Below are 19,366 nucleotides of genomic sequence, written 5' to 3' on the forward strand. Positions count from 1 at the left end.
CTAAATGTGGTGGTAGATGATCTGGGTCGGTTTTCTGCTTCAGGACCTGAACGGCCTGCAGGTCTTAATGGAACCATGAATTCTGCTCTCTGCCTGAAAATCCTGAAGGATAATCTCCTAATGTCATAAGTAACCTCAAGCAGATTTGGATCTCACAGAAAACTAAATCAGAAATCCACTTCTGAATGGCTTCAAAAATGTTATGAATGGCATAGTCAAAGTCTGAACCTAAATCAATTGAGTTACTGTTGTGTGACCTTTAAATCAATCTGTCATTCCTGCCAAGGATATGACAGCCAGTTGTTAGGTGTAGAGGGACTTTTTCACAAAGAACCAATTGGGTGGTATAGCTTTATTTCCTTAATAAAAGAAATCGAAAATGAAAATGGAATTTTATTTTTGGTCATATTGTATTTAATAATCTGAAAGACTTAAGTAAAATAAAAGAGCAGAAACAAAAGAAATCTGCAAAGAAATGTTTGAAAAATCCTTTTCGATAAAACCAGGCATAACAATATGAAATATCAATAACATTTCTTGTATGGAATGTTTTTCAAATGTTGGATTTCATATTGAGAGAGAACTTTTCAAATTTTCCACCTGAGGTTCTGTCGCTGTCTAGAACAGGTTATCACAACTTTCATAATCAGTGGCAAGCATCCTCAAAATAATAGACAGCCGTCTGACGGTTCGGAAAAACACGTCATTACATATCCTGTTTATTTAAGCAAGGTTTGATGTTTTGGACAAAAGCAGACTTCCGCTCCATGTTACAATTAATCAGCAGGAGCATCTTTCCTATAAGATGATCAAAAGATGTAGGTAGGTAAAACAGATCTCGTTCAGGCGATACCTAGTTCAGCTCAAAGCATGAAATGAAAGTCACTTTTACTGACTTACTCATCTCAGGTTTATTCTGCTGATTTCTATTTACAGTAAGATAATTCGAATTAGTCAACATCAACTTAGTCATGTCTGTCTGTCTGACCATCATTGGCACGCTGCGCTTTGCAAGTTGCACAACAGTGAATGCAATGCACTGAAATCACTTTCACTAAGATCTCCATGAGCTGCTGTAACCTGCTTCTGCATTGCACCACCTCCGTTTCAACAAGAAAGTTGGTAAAAAAAAAAAAAAAACTTCTCAAACTGACACTTCACGATCAGTTCAAACATGAGACAAAACTGTGATTGTTTTTATTTGTCTAATAGAAAAAAAGGACCTGTACAAAGACAAAGGATTTTAAAAAAGTTATTTACAAAGAGAGCCTGTCTTAGTTCCAGAAAAGCTACAGTAAAAATAGTTGGAACAAGGTCAGAATTTAATCCTGAAAAGGTTTTAAAACTGCAACACACTTCAGTACAGATTGGTCTTCTTCATTATCCGTAGAAATTCTTGCTCGTTGACTTCTCCGTCACCATCCTGGTCGGCTTCGTCTATCATTTCCTGAAGGCCGACAAATATGAATGTTAAGGAGGGAATTGTGTGAAACAATCCATATTTTTTATATACACACAATATATATACAGTATACAGTATATACACTATACATGTATATATATATATATATATATATATATATATATATATATATATATATACATGTATATATATATATATTTTTTTTTACACTACATGAAAGTAAGAATAAAATATTTTAAACTGCAAAATGACAATTTGCTGAACTCCACAATAAAAAAGATGTCTAATTTACATAGAGAAGATATTGTGATATATATATATATTTTTTTTTAGAATTAAACATTTCCGTTTTTCTTTTTCAAGGTTTTAGAACACAGCTGGTAGAAAGATTCAAAGTAAATTCAGCTAGGAATTTATTTTTTATCATTTTCTAGACCTGGATAAGTCTGAGAAAAAAATAGCTTTGTGTGGAACAATATTTGCTTCTACAGCCATTGTTCTAAAGGACAAAACCTAACAAAACTTAAAGAGGGATTTTTATGTATTTTCCAGGCACATAGTGTCAGTTTATTCTGCAACCAACTAACTATAGTAACTTCAGTTATGAAAATAATTTATATATCAGGCATTACTTAAGAGCAATCTGATTTTGCAATTTGATGCCTTGAAGTTGGCCTCTGTCTCTTTCAGACACTCCGCCTTCAACACATCATCACAGCAATACTAATCCATGGTGTCATTTACAAGCATACATAGGAGCTTTGGACTGAGAAGTTGTTCCTATGATGAGCTCAGCAGACATGCAATTCCCCCAGGTGTTTGCTAATTGCATCTGCCGCTAGTCTGGTGGAGCTGATTGGGAGTGGAGTGGGGGGAGGGGAGGGTTTCTGTGTGAGGCAGAGGCTCAACTGGAAACTGCAGCTCTGAGAAGGAGCTTTGGGTAAATAGAGGGTGCTGTGTATAAGCAAGCGTTTAGGCACCCCTAAATGTTTGCCACCAGAGAATCGAGGATTCCTCAGACATACATGAAAGAATCAAAGCAGCATCCAGGTTTGTTTTTAATGAGAGAATAACATTACGATATCATGTGAAGCTCAAAAAAGTTGATTTTACATAAGACTCCCCCTTTAAAATTCAGTATCATTCAGTTGATCTGGATTTTAACATTTTACCCTTAACATATTTTTTATTTAATGACTGAAAGCTGTGCATTCGATACTACCGACATTACTGAAGAGGTGCTGTATAAAGCTTGAATTAGTGTAAAATTTGGAAACTATTTAAAGCGTTTCTGGAACCTACAGTTTAGAGATGTGAAATTATTGCACCTTTCACTGTTACTGAGAAATTCTTTTTGTCATAAGAATTTTGGTTTATTGTGATGATAAACTATACAACCATACAACATATATTAGATGCTAGAGCAGTATTTGTGTTCGTGGGGCTTTGATTGTGGTGTGATAATGTAAATGTAATAATCCAAGGTTGAACAGTGTAGAACCGGCGCACCACAACTCTGTATTTTTGTGTTATAATGATGAACCTCTCAAGATAATGCATCTGAATTAGAATTTTTTGCTGAATGGTGCTAAATATGAATGTCTTAAATCTGAACTTTTCTTCATGCATTAATCTGGATGGTCAAACCAGATTCTGCTCTACTAGATGTTTGCAACCCTGGCTTTGTTTTGGCAACAGGCTACGTGTGTTGCTGCGACATGATCGCTTCTGAGTTGTGGTTTCTCTGCTTTTTCTGATCCTACCATGACCTCAGCTTCAGTTGAAGCCGCTCCCTCCAGGGCCAAATAAGATGTGGGCAATAAAGGAAAAAGTGACAAGTTTCTGTACTTAGCATCAACCAAGCTGATGTCGGATGCAGCATAATTCTCTGCATCAACAGATTATTGTGACATACTGAACTGCCGACAGCAGCAATGCCATGAGGCAGTGACTTGAGTAATGGAAATTGTATTTTATTTCAAAAAGTCGTTTCCTCTTACTCACTTCCAAGATACAAATTGTGTTTGAACAAATTAAATTTGTTCTGTAAACGACACACAAATAAAACGATGTACATGTCATCCAAATAACTTCCTTATCAAATATTCTCATGCAACAAATTTAAGCATTTTAACATGGTATATTAGCAACGTTTTTGTTTTCTAAAAATTTAATTTCTAACCCCGAAAATACTAAGAAAAGGACATCCGACTTGAGAACAGTGAGAGATAACCACTTGGTAATGACTAATATGAATGAAGAAGACTAATTTGAAGCGGCCTCCATCACCTGCATTGGAAGTTTGCACCTTTTACGCAGATTGAAGCTTTTTGTAGAGAGTTCTCGTGGTATGTGTATTTCTTTGGACCAGATAGGTGTAATACATATCAGATAGGAATGCATACCAAGGTAGGAGAAACTAGAACAACCTTAATTTAGCTGATCCATAAAAGAATTTAGACTCTCCAGAATCATCTCATTAAATTAAAATATCATCATACACATCCATGAGGAAGACAATGTTGAGTGAAAGAAAAAAGTGTGGGAGAAACAGGGATAACTGTAACCTTAAGAGGATAGTGAAGAGAAGCCCATTCAGATCCAGCACTAAAGCAAGCTGGGCTTCCTGAACGCTTCAGCACAACCACAAGATGATTACTTCCATGCCCTGCTGCACTGATACAGTAATTCAAGCAAAAGGACCTCCAACCAAGTAATAGGTGAATTTACTGGACACATTTTTGAGTAGACACACAGATTTGAATGCAAAGTCATATTATTAATCAATTTTATGTAATATTGTAAGTTTCAATGAATCTGAATTTGGAGGTTTACATTTGCTGTAAATAATCATTAACAATTAAAGAAAATTGTACTTATTTTTAAAATAAGTTAATGAAATGAAAATATTATTTTCGATGATATTACAATTTGAGATGTTCCTATTTTTATGATTGGAGGGTACTGAGAGTAGTACATACAATAATAAATGACCTCCAACACATATTAATATAAATAGTTCTACTTTGGACTCTTAAGTTCATGTGTCAGAGTTCTTTTATCCTCTTTGTGTTTTGTTCTCATTATTAGGAATATTATGATATTTTTCTTAATATCATTTCACTGATGATTCATTTACAGCCCACATATGTGGTTATTGCACTGTAGCTCAAGAAAAGAAATATATTTTTTATCACAGTAACTTTTACTGTAACTTATCAGATGAAATAGATAATTTAGCAATAAAATAAAAGATCCAAAGTTACCTGCAGCTCTTCATCTGTGAGGTTTTCTCCCAGCTCTTTCGCAACTCTCTTGAGATTTTTGAAAGAGATTTTTCCTGTGCAGTCATCATCGAACAGTCGGAAAGCCTTCATTATTTCCTCTTTGCTATCCTTCTCATTCTGTTAACATCACAGGAGACAGTAAACGTGGAATTACTGTAAACAGGTTAAAACTTCTCTTCTGAGCCTTTTTGCCAAACCCATTTAATGATAGAACAACACTAGTCTTCTTTATAATATGTTGAAATTTGGAACATTGTCCTGGTGGAATGTTGCCTCATTTTCAGTTGCCAATGGAGAAAAACATGTTAAACAATTATTTTAAACAATGTACTTCTTTTAAAGTAAATGTAACAAGCATATTTTGTAATTACACTATAAAGAAACAGTTTGATGAAGACAAGCAGACTAAGACCGTGAATTCCTGGAACCATGTCTTGTGGTCTTATGAGACGATGATAAACATATCTGGATCAAGCATGTGCGGTGGTGAGGAGTACGACGACAACTGTGTTTTGCCCACAGTCAAGGATGGTGGTAAGAGTGTCATGGTTTGGGACTACATAAGAACTGTCATGTTGGGAACAACTTTACACTTACAGGTGTACTCAATTTTGTTGCCAGCACTTTAGACATTAATGGCTTTGTGTTATTTTAAGGAGGCATTACTTGACGTTGTCTGAAATATAAATCAATTAATTAGGAGATAGGAGACTAGAACAATAAAAGTTTAATTTACTTTGAAGGCTTTTTTTAACTGTCAGGGTGAACAGTGAACAATGTGTCCATACACTCACCATTTTCTGGGTCATCATACAAAGAAAGTCATCAAAATCAATGGTTCCAGAACCATCCTTGACAATATCTGAAACCATCTTCTTGATTTCCTCCTTTTTTGGTTCAAAGCCTAGGGCTCTCATGGCAACCTGTAGGGGAGATAAATAGCCAATAAGGTTCTGTGAGCACCAATGACATTTGATCTTTACCAAAGCCCACCTTGAGTTCTTTGATGTCAATTGTTCCAGTTCCATCTGTGTCAAACAGATCAAAAGCTTCTTTGATCTCCTGCTTCTGTTCCTCCGTCAGATCAGATTTGGAGCCTGGCTTTTTCTTTTGGCTCGCTGAGGCAGCAGTTTTCCGGTAATTTGTAGCCTAAGAAGCAGACATGATCAGAAATTACCCGAAGAAACGCCTTATGTCTAAAAGAACCAAGCTAGCTAGCGAAAGCTCTCGTTCGGCTAATGAATGAGACAACAAATCAACGCCTTTAAGACTAAAATGAACATAAAACATTGTGAACAGAGCAGACGTGAGATATTAAACACTTCGGCATAGCTTTACCATTTAAAACCCCGAATCCACCAAAGAAGAAAACTTCAGCGTTGTGTTTGCTAATTAGATGTCAACAAAACATGCAGCAACGGTTGTATTTTTAACGGACACAGCCGGCAACCAATAGAAGATAGGAAAAAACGGAATCTGGTCTTGTTAGCCAATCTGAAAGTAGCACGGGTGGGCTCTAAAAGTTTCCACCAATCGACTTGAGTCTTTTTTTGTTGCCCAGCAACTAGGGCATTTAACGCATGCGCATTGTTTCTTTGTTGTTTTTTTTTTTAAGCCCGCGCGTCCGGAAGAGAGCTTAGAACAAAACAAATGGTTCAGACTTAAAAAATAAAGGTAACGGCTCGTTTTCATGAATACAATTCGAACAGTTATGTCTTTTCAGAAAAGACTGTTTTATTGTATTTCAGGTATAAAACGGGTAACTTAATTAATAATACTATTAATGGTAGCCTGCATGCGCCTTATCTGCAAAACGTCTTAAATATAAAGTAAATATTTTATATTTATTTTAAAAGTGGACTTAGAATGATTTTGAACCAATGTGAATGTTGTAAAGTATGGAATTAGAGCATCACATTCTAGTTTTTATGTTAGTATACTGCATTAGGATTAAATCACAGTATTGTTCTCAATGGCCCACGATTTATTCAGATCAAATAAACAAGTAGGGCTTGAAATCATGAAATAAACTTTTTGCTTGTATCTCCGTGTTGTCTGACAGGTTCACTTTTTTGAGGCATGCTTTGAACTTCATGAATGTTCCAACATTCTTGTATTGAAGCTGACTGACCAGCTCTGTATGCAAAGCTCTATTTTTCCAATTTCCACCTGTTTCCAGTCAAACTTAAGTCTGCACTGGTTGTTGACTGTGTCGTTTAACAATTCTTTCCTGAACAGATGTTAAAATATTTTTTTTCATTGAACAAATGTATTTTTATTTTGAATAATGACTTAAATATCACCAAACTTACTTTGTATGGACACAAATAGAAATACAGCTCCACATCATCACAGACTGTGGAAATGTGATGGTGTTCTTAAAGTAGTGGTTAATGTTTCATTGGCATGATACCAAACAATTATTCTAGCATCATTCCCTCTGAATATGCAAATTTGTTATCTTATTTTCTTTCAACCAAGTTCTTACAGTGTGCTTCTAAACTTTGAGTCCTGATTCTATACTTTTGAGTTTTATTTCTTTTATTTTGTATTTCCAATTTTCAAGGCAATGTTGTTTTGAATTTTCTACACTGATTCATTATGCTTCCATTTTTCACATTTACTGTTTTGTTTGGAGTTGCTTGTCCAGCACTCGTTTACTTTCTTGAAGAATTTTTAACCCATTTCATTGTTTCAAATGGCAGCTCTGATGTTGGGGCCTCGTTTCCTGTCAGTGGCCCAAGTGCAACAGCTCTCTGTGATCTGGAACCACTTCTTTAACTCCTGATTCATTTGCGTATTTACAGTAATTGTGCAGATATTAGTTTTTATTTTTATTTTCCTCTACTTGATTTAAAGAAAAGTGATTATTGGCCATGGGCTGCATTATGATTGTTTAAGCTTTAGGTGTTGTACTTAACTTCATTTGTGAAGAAGACAATAGTTGGCTTATATTATTTTGGTATACCTGCTTATTTAGTATACCTACTTACCACCTGGAGACATTGCCTCCTGGCCAAATGCTGCAGTCATGTAGAGGTTACTGAAGTGTGACGCATCAACTTGACATATTTAGTATTAGTAATTAGTCCTTTCTTATGCTGATCTTTTTGTCCTGAGTTAAACTTTATGTTGAAAAGTACATTCCTGCCAAATAAAATGTAAAGCATTGACCTAAACCCAACATTAATGTAAGGACGCCTATAATCTTTGGAAAATTATAGCATTCTCTAGAGCACTATGCTAAAATTAAAAACTGTTTAACCTTTTTTCCACAAATAATGTTAAGCAGATTTACTAAGTAAACAGATAATATTTGTTGACACTGAGTGTTTCTGATTCTTTTATTTTTCAGTCTGGATAATGCTGGAAGGCGTAGTAATAAACAGTCGACAACATGTTGGACTCCAGAAACTCTCAGCACTTTCAGGAAGGATACGGTCCTCCGTTGGTCCGTTTAAAAACTACAAGTTCATCCAAGATGAATCGAGTGGGGACTCAGTTCTGGTGTGCTCATGCTTTCGTATCATTGAGAACCTGGAACCTGCATGCACGGTGGGTCAGCTGGTTTATGAGACTGTTCGAGCCCATCATCAGCAGTACCGCACAGGGTCTGGATGCTTGCTGTTTCTTGCAGGAGCTTGGAGCCATGCTGCATTGGACAGCCTCCAGAGAGGCATTTCAGTTCAGCACATAATCACAGCTATGTCTGAGGGGATTGATATTTGCTTGGATGCTTGCAAGAAATTTTCAGTTTCAATCAAGGACCTCACTGTAATGGAGAAATGCACTGCTGCACCTGGAGGTACAAAGAAAGCTTCTACCAACGTATCTACAGAGATGGCAAACTTTCATGACAAGTGTCTAAGCAAGAGTGGACAAAGAAAGGTTAAGTTCAGCCGACATTTTTGTGAGACCAAGTCGGGAATGCTCTCCACAGTTCGGCATCCTGATCAGCCTGATATGATAGTCATTGCTGAGTCTTTGAGCCATGGTTGTGAAAAGACTATGAAATTGGCAGTTGAAGCTGCTCAGATGCTGTTAAAGACAAACCAACAACATATCAGCGATCCCTTGTTTGACATTTCAAAAATGTTAACCTGTCTTGTTTCTGGTTTACCAGAGGACTGCGCATGTGTTGTTGAAGGCTGCATTCTTCTTTTATCTGACGAGCAGGCTGTAGTTGCTCATATGTTAAAACAACAATCCCTGAAAGTTGCTCTTATTACTGGAGATCTGTCTCAGACCTACCGCCATCTGGGCTTCAAAAGCCTACCAGGTGAACAAAGTGTGCGTGAGGACTTGGATTTGTCAGCTTCAAGCGAAGAGGATGAATGGGTGGATAAGGTTGTGAAACTACTCTTGAACCTGGAAGTGAAACTGATACTAACTGCTGGCCTTGTCAGCCAGAAGGTCATCCGGCACTGTTGTAGGCATCAGATTCTCGTGGTGGAAAAGGTCAACTCTTCTGTTTTGAAGACTATTGGCAGCTCAACTGGAGCTATTCCAGTAAACTATGCCACGCAGTTAACGGAGTCTTGTGTCGGTGATGGTGTTAATGTTGAGATCTGGAGGGACCTCAGCAGCTATGAGAGGAAATCTTTAACAGCTGTGAACATTTCCACTGGGAGGAATAGTGGGCTGGTCACAGTGGTTGTAACAAGTTGTGTACATGGCAAGCTGCAAGCTCTGGAGGACCAATTCTGGGCCTGTGCGTACCGTTTACACCATGCACTGAAAGATGGAGCCCTGTTGCCTGGTGCTGGAGGAACCGAGGTGCTTTGTGTTCATCAGCTACAAAAGCAAGCAGAACACAACAGAGTGAAAGACAGCAAAACTGGGTCAGCAGCTAACCTCTACAGAGGTCTCGTGCTACAACTCATGGCAGATGGTTTAATAGATTACATAACGGCTGTAATGGTTAACACCGGAAGGTGCTCAGCAGCCAGTGCTAGGACTATTGTCAGCAAGCAACTGACGGAATTTCACAGAGATGAAATAAGCACAGGGAAGTTTTTGCAACTTGTTTCGCAGAGCAAAAGAGAGGATGCAGGTTTCTCAGCAGCGAAACCAGATGAAACACCGACTTTGAACATCTATGATAACTTGAGTGTGAAGCAGGAAGCTTGGAGGAAAGCTTTAGACCTAGTTTTTCTAGTTCTACAGACTGATGCAGAAATCATCACAGGAACTGGCCAAAAAAATGAGGGGAATCTGATGCTGCTTTGATTGTTCCAAAAACAAAATAATTTATGTATTTATTTATTGGTTTTCCAACTTTTGCAATTTGCCGTAAAGTTATTTTTTTTGTTAAAGTTATGTTATATGAGTTTTCTTGTCATCAATAACACAGATAATATAGAGAGTGTTCTATCTATTCTCTACCACTAGGGAGAGACATAATCTTCAAAAATAAACTTTTTGAAAACATTTCAGTGACCTGGGTTTTTCATTCAAAGTTGCAACATAGTCAGAGTAAACTTTTGAAATTGACTAATTATTAATTATTCTTTAAAAATCCAGGGGGTGGGGGAGATTTTTTGTTGTTAAATCTTTGCTTCTTAACATCTAAATCAGTCCAAGGGTCAGCAATCTTTTAAACACAAGTATCCATTCTTAACTCACCGGCCAGCCAAATAAAACTTGTTCAGAGGTGGAAATATCACATGACTTTTCAAAAATAGACAACTTTTAACTTTAGACAAATATTTACTGTAGAAAATTTGCTGTTGCTTTTAATGAAATGCAATTTTATTAATAATTGTTAGGATTTAAAATAAAGATTAGCAAAAATGAGGATGGATTGTTTTGAGTGGGATGGAAAATGTAAAAAAACAAAATAGTGCATAGATTCCAACCTAATAACAAGAATCCAGATCTAAAAAAACATTGCAAGTGCTTTTAGTGTCATTCTTTGTGGAAATGCAATGCAGATATTGTGGGAATAAACTGAAAAAATGTTTTAAAAAACTGTGTTTGTTATATGTAAATTTAAAAACATTAGCTAGTTTCTTTTCATTTTTTAGCCAAAGTTATTCAGAGCCATTGTGAAAGGTCCAAATACCCATTTGCTGCTTCAAAGCTGTAGGTTGCAGACCCCTGACCTAGACTCATTGAAATTAGTGAAATAATCTAATAAAGATCTAATTACCTCAAAGCAATACTTTCAAGAGAATATTAGCTGATGTAAAAGTATTTTGAATATTTAATAAATGTATGCAAGTAAACACAATTACACCCTTGAAAGCTGCTAACTAGAAAGGGGACCTTTTAAGGAACACTCTTGAACTGTCTCATCAATGGTGATGTAATGTTATAGTATTGCCATTGTACGCAGAATTCCCCTTTTTGTATGTTAGACGTTTACGGTGGCAATGACATGCGTGTACTTCCATTTCCTCTGAGAGAGTCTCATGTGTGCTAAAATTAGCTCAGTGAAATAAAAAGCTTCCCCAGCTCCACCAGGGCATTGCTGTGTGGTGACAGTGACGAGGCAGACGAGTGAGACATGACAACCACAAGGCAATGACAGGGGAACTGGAATGGCACAGATCCGACCGACAGTTCAGAGCAACTCATCTATGCTTTATCTGAATATCTGGATTAGAGAAGACTTAGACTTACTTTATTATCATTTTGCATGCACAGGGTGTATACAGAACGAAATTTCGTTGCATACGGCTCAGAACAATGTTTTGAGGTTCTAATGTTATGAGGTTACTCCGGAATATAAATCTAAATATAAAATATAAAGTGCAGGAATGACAGTAAAATAGAAGTTATTTAGCTCTGTACATGTGCAAGGTATGAAGTGGAGACCAGTTTTTGAGTGCAGTCCAGTTAAGATTTCAGCAGTCTGATGGCAAGTGGGAAAAAGCTGTTTCGGAAAGAATATAAAACCTTAAAAATTAAAACCTGTTTTTCTGATAATATTACTAATTATTGTGGTATTTATGTTAGAAGATTGCTCCAAGAATCCTCTCAGTTGTGAGGACCAGATACATCTGTCAGTCTGTCCAGGGTTCAGGTTTTTTAGGTTAAACCCAAACTCCAAGTGGATCTTATATGGCCAGAAATTAATTATGATGTTCATATCCACCTCACTGATTGAAACACAGAAGATAATCAGAGATGGGTAATAACTAGTTACATTTACAATACCAGAATTTGCACAAAGCTATATATGTCATCTGATATTTTAAAATATTAAATCTGAGGTTTTGTTACGCAACGCTTAGGTAGTCTTTTTAGAAAACACCTTTTTACTCTTACATTTTTAAGTTTGCAAAGTATATTTGAACCAGATTACCTGAGTGATCTGGAAGATTGATACAACAACAGCAGAAGCCATTCAGTGCCTTATAAACTAACAGAAGTATTTTAAAGTGTATCCTCTGAGCGACAGGGAGCCAGTGTAAGGGAACTGGGGTGATGTGCCCTGTCTTCCTGGTCCTAGTGAGAACATGAGCAGCAGCATTCTGTATCAGCTGGAGCTGTCTCATAGATTCTTTAGGCAGGCCTGTAAAGGGAATATTGCAGTACTGAATTCGACTGAAGATATAGCACATGAATGAGTAACCGTAAATCTGTTTTTCTGGTGATCAAAGACCGACTTTGTAATTATCTTGTTGTGTTTCTGAAGGTTTAGGTCTGAGTCCATCACTACTCCAGATTTCAGGCCTTCTACTTTCTAGCCGTAATACACACATCCACACACTGATTTACTCTAAGCATCTGCTCAGTCCTTGAATGATTTCATAGTCACCTGTTGACATTGTAATGTAGAACTATGTCTCATCTTGACAGTAACTAGTCTTATTACTTGTTAAAATATGAGCCATCAGAAGTAGATATGAAAATATTTGTATTTCCAAACTTTCTCGTTTTCTGAAAGTTCTATTCTTCCATCCGTTTGTCCCTCCAATTACCATCCCGCCATCAATCCAAATTATATAAATCATAAATTTATAGTAAACTTTTAACATTCAGAAATGGCCAAAATAACTGAGAAACCTTTGTCTAGATATTTTGTATCTCTCTTTGATCAGCTTTTAATAAGTTGAAAATAACAGCTACACGAATTCAGTGAGGCTTTCTTTTCTCAGCAAGTTCCTGGACTTTCTGTTAGAAATAGTTTATTATGAGTGAATTTTCCTCTGAGTCACTGGGATGACTTCTTAAGCCTTCTTTTGTGAGTGTGAATGAAAACAGTGGTTCTGTTCACATACTGCTGCTGCTGGTTCTGGTTTCAGTTCTCTGAAGCCTCAGTGACAGATTCCAAGCTGCCCGTCCCCCTTTCCCAACCTCTACTGGGTTGGCTGGTTAAATTGGCAAGGATTAGTGGGTGTGAGCATTGCGTGCGTGTGTGTATGTGTGTCTGGTTGCTCCTAGGGCGCATGCGAACTGAGGCCCAAAAGGGAAAGCCTTCATCAGAGATCTAAGCCAGCTGCACAGCTTCAACTGCAAGAAGAGAGTTGAACTGAAGGGATCTGCATGTAAACCCTTCTGCATGTACGCCACAGAGGCAGCCAGCTCTACAGACAGCAGATCAAACTGCTACAACTATGAGAAATGAATGATTCCAATCAGGTTGATCCCTCAAGATTCTCAGGCCTTAAAGGGCACTTTCCGCCCTGAGAGGGGGCTTCTAAGGAGTACTGACCTCTGAGGTTAAGTGGAATCAGTCTGTGTGAAGGGCTGCGGAGAAGGGGAGGAGGGAGAAGTTTGTGGGAGGTGGGAGGCCACGGCGGGGCTCCTGCACTTCTCAAGAAGGAGACGAAGCAGTTGCCAGGAAGCAGCTTGAAAGGAGGAGATGGCCACGGGAGAAATTACAACACTTCCCGCTGTACCTGAGGACGGCGCCACTGGTGGCTTTCCTCCTGGGAGCTTCAAGGACCCCAAGAGACTGTACTGTAAAAACGGAGGCTTTTTTCTGAGGATTAAACCTGACGGGGGTGTGGATGGAATCCGGGAGAAAAGCGACCCTCACAGTAAGTATTTCCAGTCTCATTCTTTTTGCTTTGGGCACTTCACGAAGCTTCTTTAAATTTTTTCATATGCAACAGAAAATGAAAGGAGATAGAGACTCTTCCAGCTTATTGAGGTTAATTCTACATTTAATGTAGGAGAACCTAGGAGAAGCACAAAACCTCCAGATTAGTAATCGTTTTTTAAATGACAAAGAATTTGAATGAATGATGTTTTTAGTTTGTGTTTTCACCCTGCTGAGTCACTCACTGAAGGATTTACGTCACACAAGACAGCAAATGAAATCCATCTCTCTCAGAGCCATCAGGACGATCAGAAATTATAACAGATGCTTTATAGTGAGTCAGGTCAGCTTCTATGTACCTTTTTAAGTGAAAACATGTGTGTGCTTGTTTTGAATGAACAACCATTATGTCTATGAAGGCTTCCAGGTCACTGATTACTTGAAAGTATGTCCTCAACTTTCATTAGTGAGTAGGAGGGACTAGGGAGGACATGGACCTGGACTTTTTTCCCCTCCTGGGAAAACACATGCTTGGCAGAGTAGTTGAAGATAAAGGGCAACCTGTCAGCCATGAGAAGCTAAACAAATCGTTTGGACACTTGGTAATTGTTTCTAAAATGTCTTTAAGTACTTTAGTTCTTGCTGTTCTCCCTATGGACATTTCTTGGAGAATATTGCTGTTTTATAAAGAAATAAATCCTCATTACATTGAGTATTGAGCTTTTTACTCAAATAGTCAACTGTGATTTTAGTTCCTTGCATCAATGCTCCTTTTGTCAAACCCTGACAGACCTGCCAGATGAGGCTGGAAACATAAGAGAACATGTGATCCACAAAATACTGCTTTCCTCATCCTAAAAACCTCGGACAGAGACGTCACCACAGACTATTTCCTGTATTTTAATCGCAAATGTTACAGTTTTGATGCTGGTATCTGTCCTCCTTCAGGGCAGGACATATGTTGTAAAAAAACAAACCTACAGCAGCAAACCTTCTTATTTAGGCTAACACACCTCTTTGATCTGTGACTTGAAACATCCTACCATGTAACTAACTTCAGACAGATGCATTGAAAGACTTACTGTGGGTTAATTTTAAGACAGATCCTGTAATTTATCTTATGAGGCCGCTGCTTCCTTTTTGGTGGCTTGCTACACATGGGTTCCTGCTGGTTAGATGAGCAGTATCTATCCTAACAAACAAAAGGAAGTGGAGATGGTTTTCATCTGGTTTTGATGAAGCTGTCACATGGTCACCAGCGGTGCTTGGGCACTCATTACCACCATTTTAATTTACATATGAAATGTCACACAGTGGTAGGCAGAACACAGAGGAAACCTGTTTGGCTTTAACGTAACAATTTTTAACAAAATCTCCATTATTGCAATTATAGGCATCCATGCTGATAATATTTTGAAGTTTTTGAAAAGCAGGAAAGAACTTGGACTTGAGACTAAAATGTCTTGAAGTTGAACCATACAGACATTCAGATTGCAGGATGTTGAGTTATGTTATTTCTGTTTGTAGACTTTTGTTCTTTGCTTTTTAAGTTGAGGCATTGCATTTTCAGACAGTTATTGCCTCTGGTATGGGATGTTGTGCAACTGAAAGGATTTTTTTCTTATATTTTTAGTATGAGACAGTTGTTATGATGGGAGCAGTTGATTAGCCTCTCAAAAGTAAAAAAAAAATGCCTGAAATTCCATACTAGTTTAAAAGGATGCTGCATGAATGGAGAGCAGAATGAAAGAGAAGAGAGAAGGGAAAGTTCAAATCCTCTCTTCCATCAATCATATCGAGCAAGGTTCATATCCCAACTCCAATGTCTCTCTGCCTGGTTTTCTAACCATACGGCCAGACAGACATTTAAAGACGAGGAGTTCCAAAGCAAATGAAGTGGATTAGCAGTGTTCGCCAACAACAAGTCTCGGACATGTTACTGTGTAATATTATCTCTGGTGATGATGGTCATACAGTGAGCCCTCCACACATCCTCTAGATCAGGTGTCTGCACTCTTTACAAACCAAAAAGCAATTTTTGCCCTCATGAAAAATTACAAAAAAATCCTCAGGAAAGGATTTTTTTTTAAAATTTTTATAGAACAAACATTTCTCTTTTTAAGTTTTAAAATAAAGGAAAACATTGAAAATAGACAACAGACACTTTTTCTTACGGGATTAAAAATCACATATTTTCCTTGGAAATCTCGTCATCCTGTGCGCTCCCGTAAGCCGTTTTCAGTTCATCCCACACATTTTCTATTCGGAATAAAGGCTGAATAAGGTTAATTTTGTGTCTGGTGTACCATTTCTGTGTTGATTTAACAACAGATTTTATGGTTTCTGGCAGAGTTCACCGGGGTTTTATCCTAGTTACCCTGATCATTCAAAGAGTTCATGATGGCATGCACTCTACTTTACAAAAACAAAAAGGCACACCCCCTTTACAAAAGAAACAGGACCACAGCAATATAGATCCTCTACCAGCAACTGGTTGCCATAAATATCATCTCTTGACTTGGGAGACCCCAAGATACCAGTTAGCTTTGGACATTGTTTGTACCTTCCTTACTAGAGGGAATGAGCAAGTCATAGATTAGTATTCAAACATTTTAGGATGGTCTAATTAACTTTAAACATATACACTGACATTCAGTTAAACGTCTTTGTATGTTTTGGGTCCAAAATGTGACACTTATGGTATTAGAGACATTTTGATAAAACCAAAGAAATTTGTTTGGGTTTTTTTTTCTTCTGAAAAACCCAAACAATTTTTTTATTTTTTTTGCTTAAACTTAAAATGTAATTTTATTTTAAGTTTAAGCCCTTCTCATATGCGTTTCAATCACAACTGCAGAAACAAACCAAATTCAGGTATTTAGAGGCAACCACAGGTTGCATTTGGTTGCATCACAAAATCACAGCAAAGAGAATCTTCATCTTCAAGGTCTTGTGGATAGTTGTTTTTGTTTTTTGACTTTATGATCATGTTTACTGCTGTGATGCCTCAGATATATCCGCCACATTATTTGTGTCTCTTGTGGCCAACATGGATAATCTTGAAGGAAATGGAGAGCATTCAGTTTGAATCTGAAGATGCGCTTTTATATTTTCCTTCATTCAGTAAACAGATCGCTCATTCTCTCTCTGTGTTTAAACATTCCACTGTGAATGTACAAGTGCTTTCTATTTACTCAATTTAAATAAACTTTTATCTTGGTCTGCAGTAAAGCTTCAGCTGCAGGCGACCTCAGTGGGAGAGGTGATCATCAAAGGAGTTTGTGCAAACCGTTATCTGGCGATGAACAGAGATGGACGGCTGTTTGGAGTGGTGAGTGGCTATCTCTTTACAGATGTTATGTCTGTTTCATATAAAATTACTTTGTTATCTTGGTAATGTAATTAAATAATTGAAAAATGTTTTTCTAAGAAGTCTAAACAGTTCGTCTGAGTTATTTAGTCTTGTAGTCCAAGTCACAGAGGTGTGATTACAAAAGGTAATCACACGTCATGGTTTAAAGTGCCATAAAAATTTTGTTCAATTTAGTGTTCCTTTCCACAGAGAGTAAACTGGGAAGGAAAATAAGCATTTAAATATGTGACAAGCATATAAATACTGTATATGTTAATTACCTTTAAAAATGCAGATTGCTAAACCTGCAGAAAAGGCAGATATAAATGAAGAGCTGACTACCATTCAGCTTTTTTCCATTTTGTTACATTAATGCATTTTATTTATGATTTTATGTGACACAACACAATTAGCACAGATAACTGTTAGGTTTCAAAAAGTTAGAAAATAAACCTTGGAGGTTGGTTAGTGAGCATTAGTGAACATCAGGAAGACCAAAGAACGCAGAAGAAAGGGCAAGGAGAAGGTTGTGGAGTACTTGACCGGTTTAATTCTTACCTAAAGAACAAGGACTTCTTTGTGGTAATAAGTAACGTCTCAACAGAACGGACAGAAGCCACATATGGGGTAAAGAAGAATTATCTAGTGCCAGCACACAGCTAGTTATGACAGAATCTGGGTGATTATAATAAACATACTTTTCAGAAACCCGACATTTCTGTTTAAAATGTCACTATAAGAGTCTCTGGGGTCATATTGTGCATCTGCCTGATCTAGAGTGTACAAATGTCACAACAGAGTATGAATAATAATAAACATACTTTTCAGAAACCTGACATTTCTGTTTAAAATGTCTGTACAAATGTCACAACAAAGCACAGACAGATATGTACTAGACAATGATGTGGATAAAAGTGAAATATAAACCATCCAACCCAATCTCTGTTAAACACTTCAGTCTTTTTGGGTGGGGGAAACATCCAAAAAAAGAGATAATTTTTAAAAAATCGTTTGAAGTATTACAAGTGTTCATGCTTTTTACATAAACACCTTTGCATCTGTTCTTTTTTGTTACTTTAAAGTATCTGAAACAGAAAATAAAAATTGTTAAAGGATTTTATTTGATCAGTGCTTGTTGTCCATTGGGGACCATTAAACTTTTATTATAGCCTAGTCTCTTTTATAAAGCTTTCTCCAGATCCTTTTAAATCTTTATAACATTAAGAAGTTAGGCATCTCTTAAACTTTCCCGCTCAACCCCAGAAATGTTCTCTTTTCTAAATTTTCTCGAGCTGAAGTTAATTGGTAACTTTAGCTCCAAGCAAATTGCTTACATTGGTAAGCAATTTGCTTACCAGGTAACCAGGTTCTCCAAACATTGGTGTAAATAGGCAAATACTGCTGCTTTGCTGCTTCCAGTAGCACTGAAACTGCGAAGTGGTGGTGATTTACGAGGCCTGGTGGTTGTAAAACCTTGTACTGGATAATTACGAATTGGAATTTCCTCCTCATAATGAGAGGTTGCCTCCCAAGACGATGTCCAGCCTGACTATTGTATGTGTCTAAATTTTAAAACTTCTCTGTAATTTCATCTCACTACAATCTTTACTGAATGATGGAAAATTTGAATTAGAGAAAAAATGTCCCTTTTCTATAATAATCTGATCATATTGAAAGTGACCTTAAGCAATTTTAAATATGAACTGGTTTATTTACTGTATTTATGTCAAGGCATGTTTTATTCAAGCTGCAAGAAAGCAGCCCTCGTCGCGGGTTCGATTCCCGGACCCGGCTACATTTACCGCATGTCTTCCCCCTTCTCCTTTCCTGTCAGCCTACTTTCATATAAGGGACTAGAGCCCACAAAAGACCCCCTGGAGGGGAGAGAAAAAAAACAAAACTTCAGTAACATGACGATGCTCTGTCCCTTTTTCTTCAGAGACGTCCAACAGATGAGTGCTACTTCCTTGAGAGACTTGAGAGCAACAACTACAACACCTACCGCTCCAGGAAATACCCAAACATGTACGTGGCACTGAAGAGGACTGGCCAGTACAAGTCCGGGAGCAAAACCGGACCGGGTCAGAAGGCCATTCTCTTTCTACCAATGTCGGCAAAGTGCTAACCAGGTGTCAGAGAGAGAGAGAACGTCTTTTGGACGATGTGGAGCCAATGACCACAGTGTTGGATTGGCTTTGCCTAAAACAGCTGTGACAATCTAACTATTTCCTCTGGAACATGTGTGATTAATTCAGCTTTAAATCCAAACGCTACCACATATTTAAATGCATTACTCCAGGTTTAGTCCACAG

The 19,366-nt window shown here is 37.4% G+C and overlaps 3 protein-coding genes across 4 annotated transcripts in view; 2 read left to right on the forward strand and 1 right to left on the reverse strand.

Annotated features, from left to right (window-relative positions):
- The window catches only part of bbs12 (Bardet-Biedl syndrome 12), a 48,157-nt gene extending 37,492 nt beyond the window's left edge, over positions 1 to 10,665 (forward strand). The window contains exons 1-2 of one of the 2 annotated variants that reach the window (XM_028009500.1): positions 6,304 to 6,384; positions 8,066 to 10,665. In XM_028009500.1, the coding sequence (XP_027865301.1) occupies positions 8,074 to 9,939 (1,866 nt within the window). In that variant the 5' untranslated portion in view covers positions 6,304 to 6,384; positions 8,066 to 8,073 and the 3' untranslated portion in view covers positions 9,940 to 10,665. Of the gene's footprint in view, positions 1 to 6,303; positions 6,385 to 8,065 lie in introns of those variants that run through there. The other variant, XM_028009501.1, reaches the window with a different exon arrangement.
- On the reverse strand, positions 1,163 to 6,199 carry cetn4 (centrin 4). Its single transcript, XM_028009502.1, has 5 exons — positions 6,049 to 6,199; positions 5,704 to 5,859; positions 5,505 to 5,633; positions 4,690 to 4,827; positions 1,163 to 1,447 (listed from the first exon to the last, which is right to left on the reverse strand). Exons 1-5 carry the CDS (start codon positions 6,049 to 6,051, stop codon positions 1,358 to 1,360), a joined length of 516 nt encoding a protein of 171 aa, XP_027865303.1. The 5' UTR covers positions 6,052 to 6,199; the 3' UTR covers positions 1,163 to 1,357.
- Positions 10,666 to 11,571: 906 nt separating the features above from the next.
- On the forward strand, positions 11,572 to 19,363 carry fgf2 (fibroblast growth factor 2). Its single transcript, XM_028008748.1, has 3 exons — positions 11,572 to 13,700; positions 16,930 to 17,033; positions 18,994 to 19,363. Exons 1-3 carry the CDS (start codon positions 13,523 to 13,525, stop codon positions 19,177 to 19,179), a joined length of 468 nt encoding a protein of 155 aa, XP_027864549.1. The 5' UTR covers positions 11,572 to 13,522; the 3' UTR covers positions 19,180 to 19,363.
- Positions 19,364 to 19,366: the final 3 nt, after the last annotated feature.

Source organism: Xiphophorus couchianus, chromosome 23 (genome assembly GCF_001444195.1).
Source record: "Xiphophorus couchianus chromosome 23, X_couchianus-1.0, whole genome shotgun sequence".
NCBI lineage: Eukaryota > Metazoa > Chordata > Actinopteri > Cyprinodontiformes > Poeciliidae > Xiphophorus > Xiphophorus couchianus.

Bases quoted from the DNA above. Each gene is read 5' to 3' on its own strand.
- fgf2 (XM_028008748.1), top strand. From the start codon at position 13,523: ATGGCCACGGGAGAAATTACAACACTTCCCGCTGTACCTGAGGACGGC. The intron at 13,701-16,929 runs GTAAGTATTTCC...CTTGGTCTGCAG, and splicing joins GGAGAAAAGCGACCCTCACA to TAAAGCTTCAGCTGCAGGCG. The intron at 17,034-18,993 runs GTGAGTGGCTAT...CTTTTTCTTCAG, and splicing joins ATGGACGGCTGTTTGGAGTG to AGACGTCCAACAGATGAGTG.
- cetn4 (XM_028009502.1), bottom strand. The intron at 5,634-5,703 runs GTGGGCTTTGGT...TCTCCCCTACAG, and splicing joins TTGACATCAAAGAACTCAAG to GTTGCCATGAGAGCCCTAGG. The intron at 4,828-5,504 runs GTGAGTGTATGG...TGATGTTAACAG, and splicing joins GTATGATGACCCAGAAAATG to AATGAGAAGGATAGCAAAGA.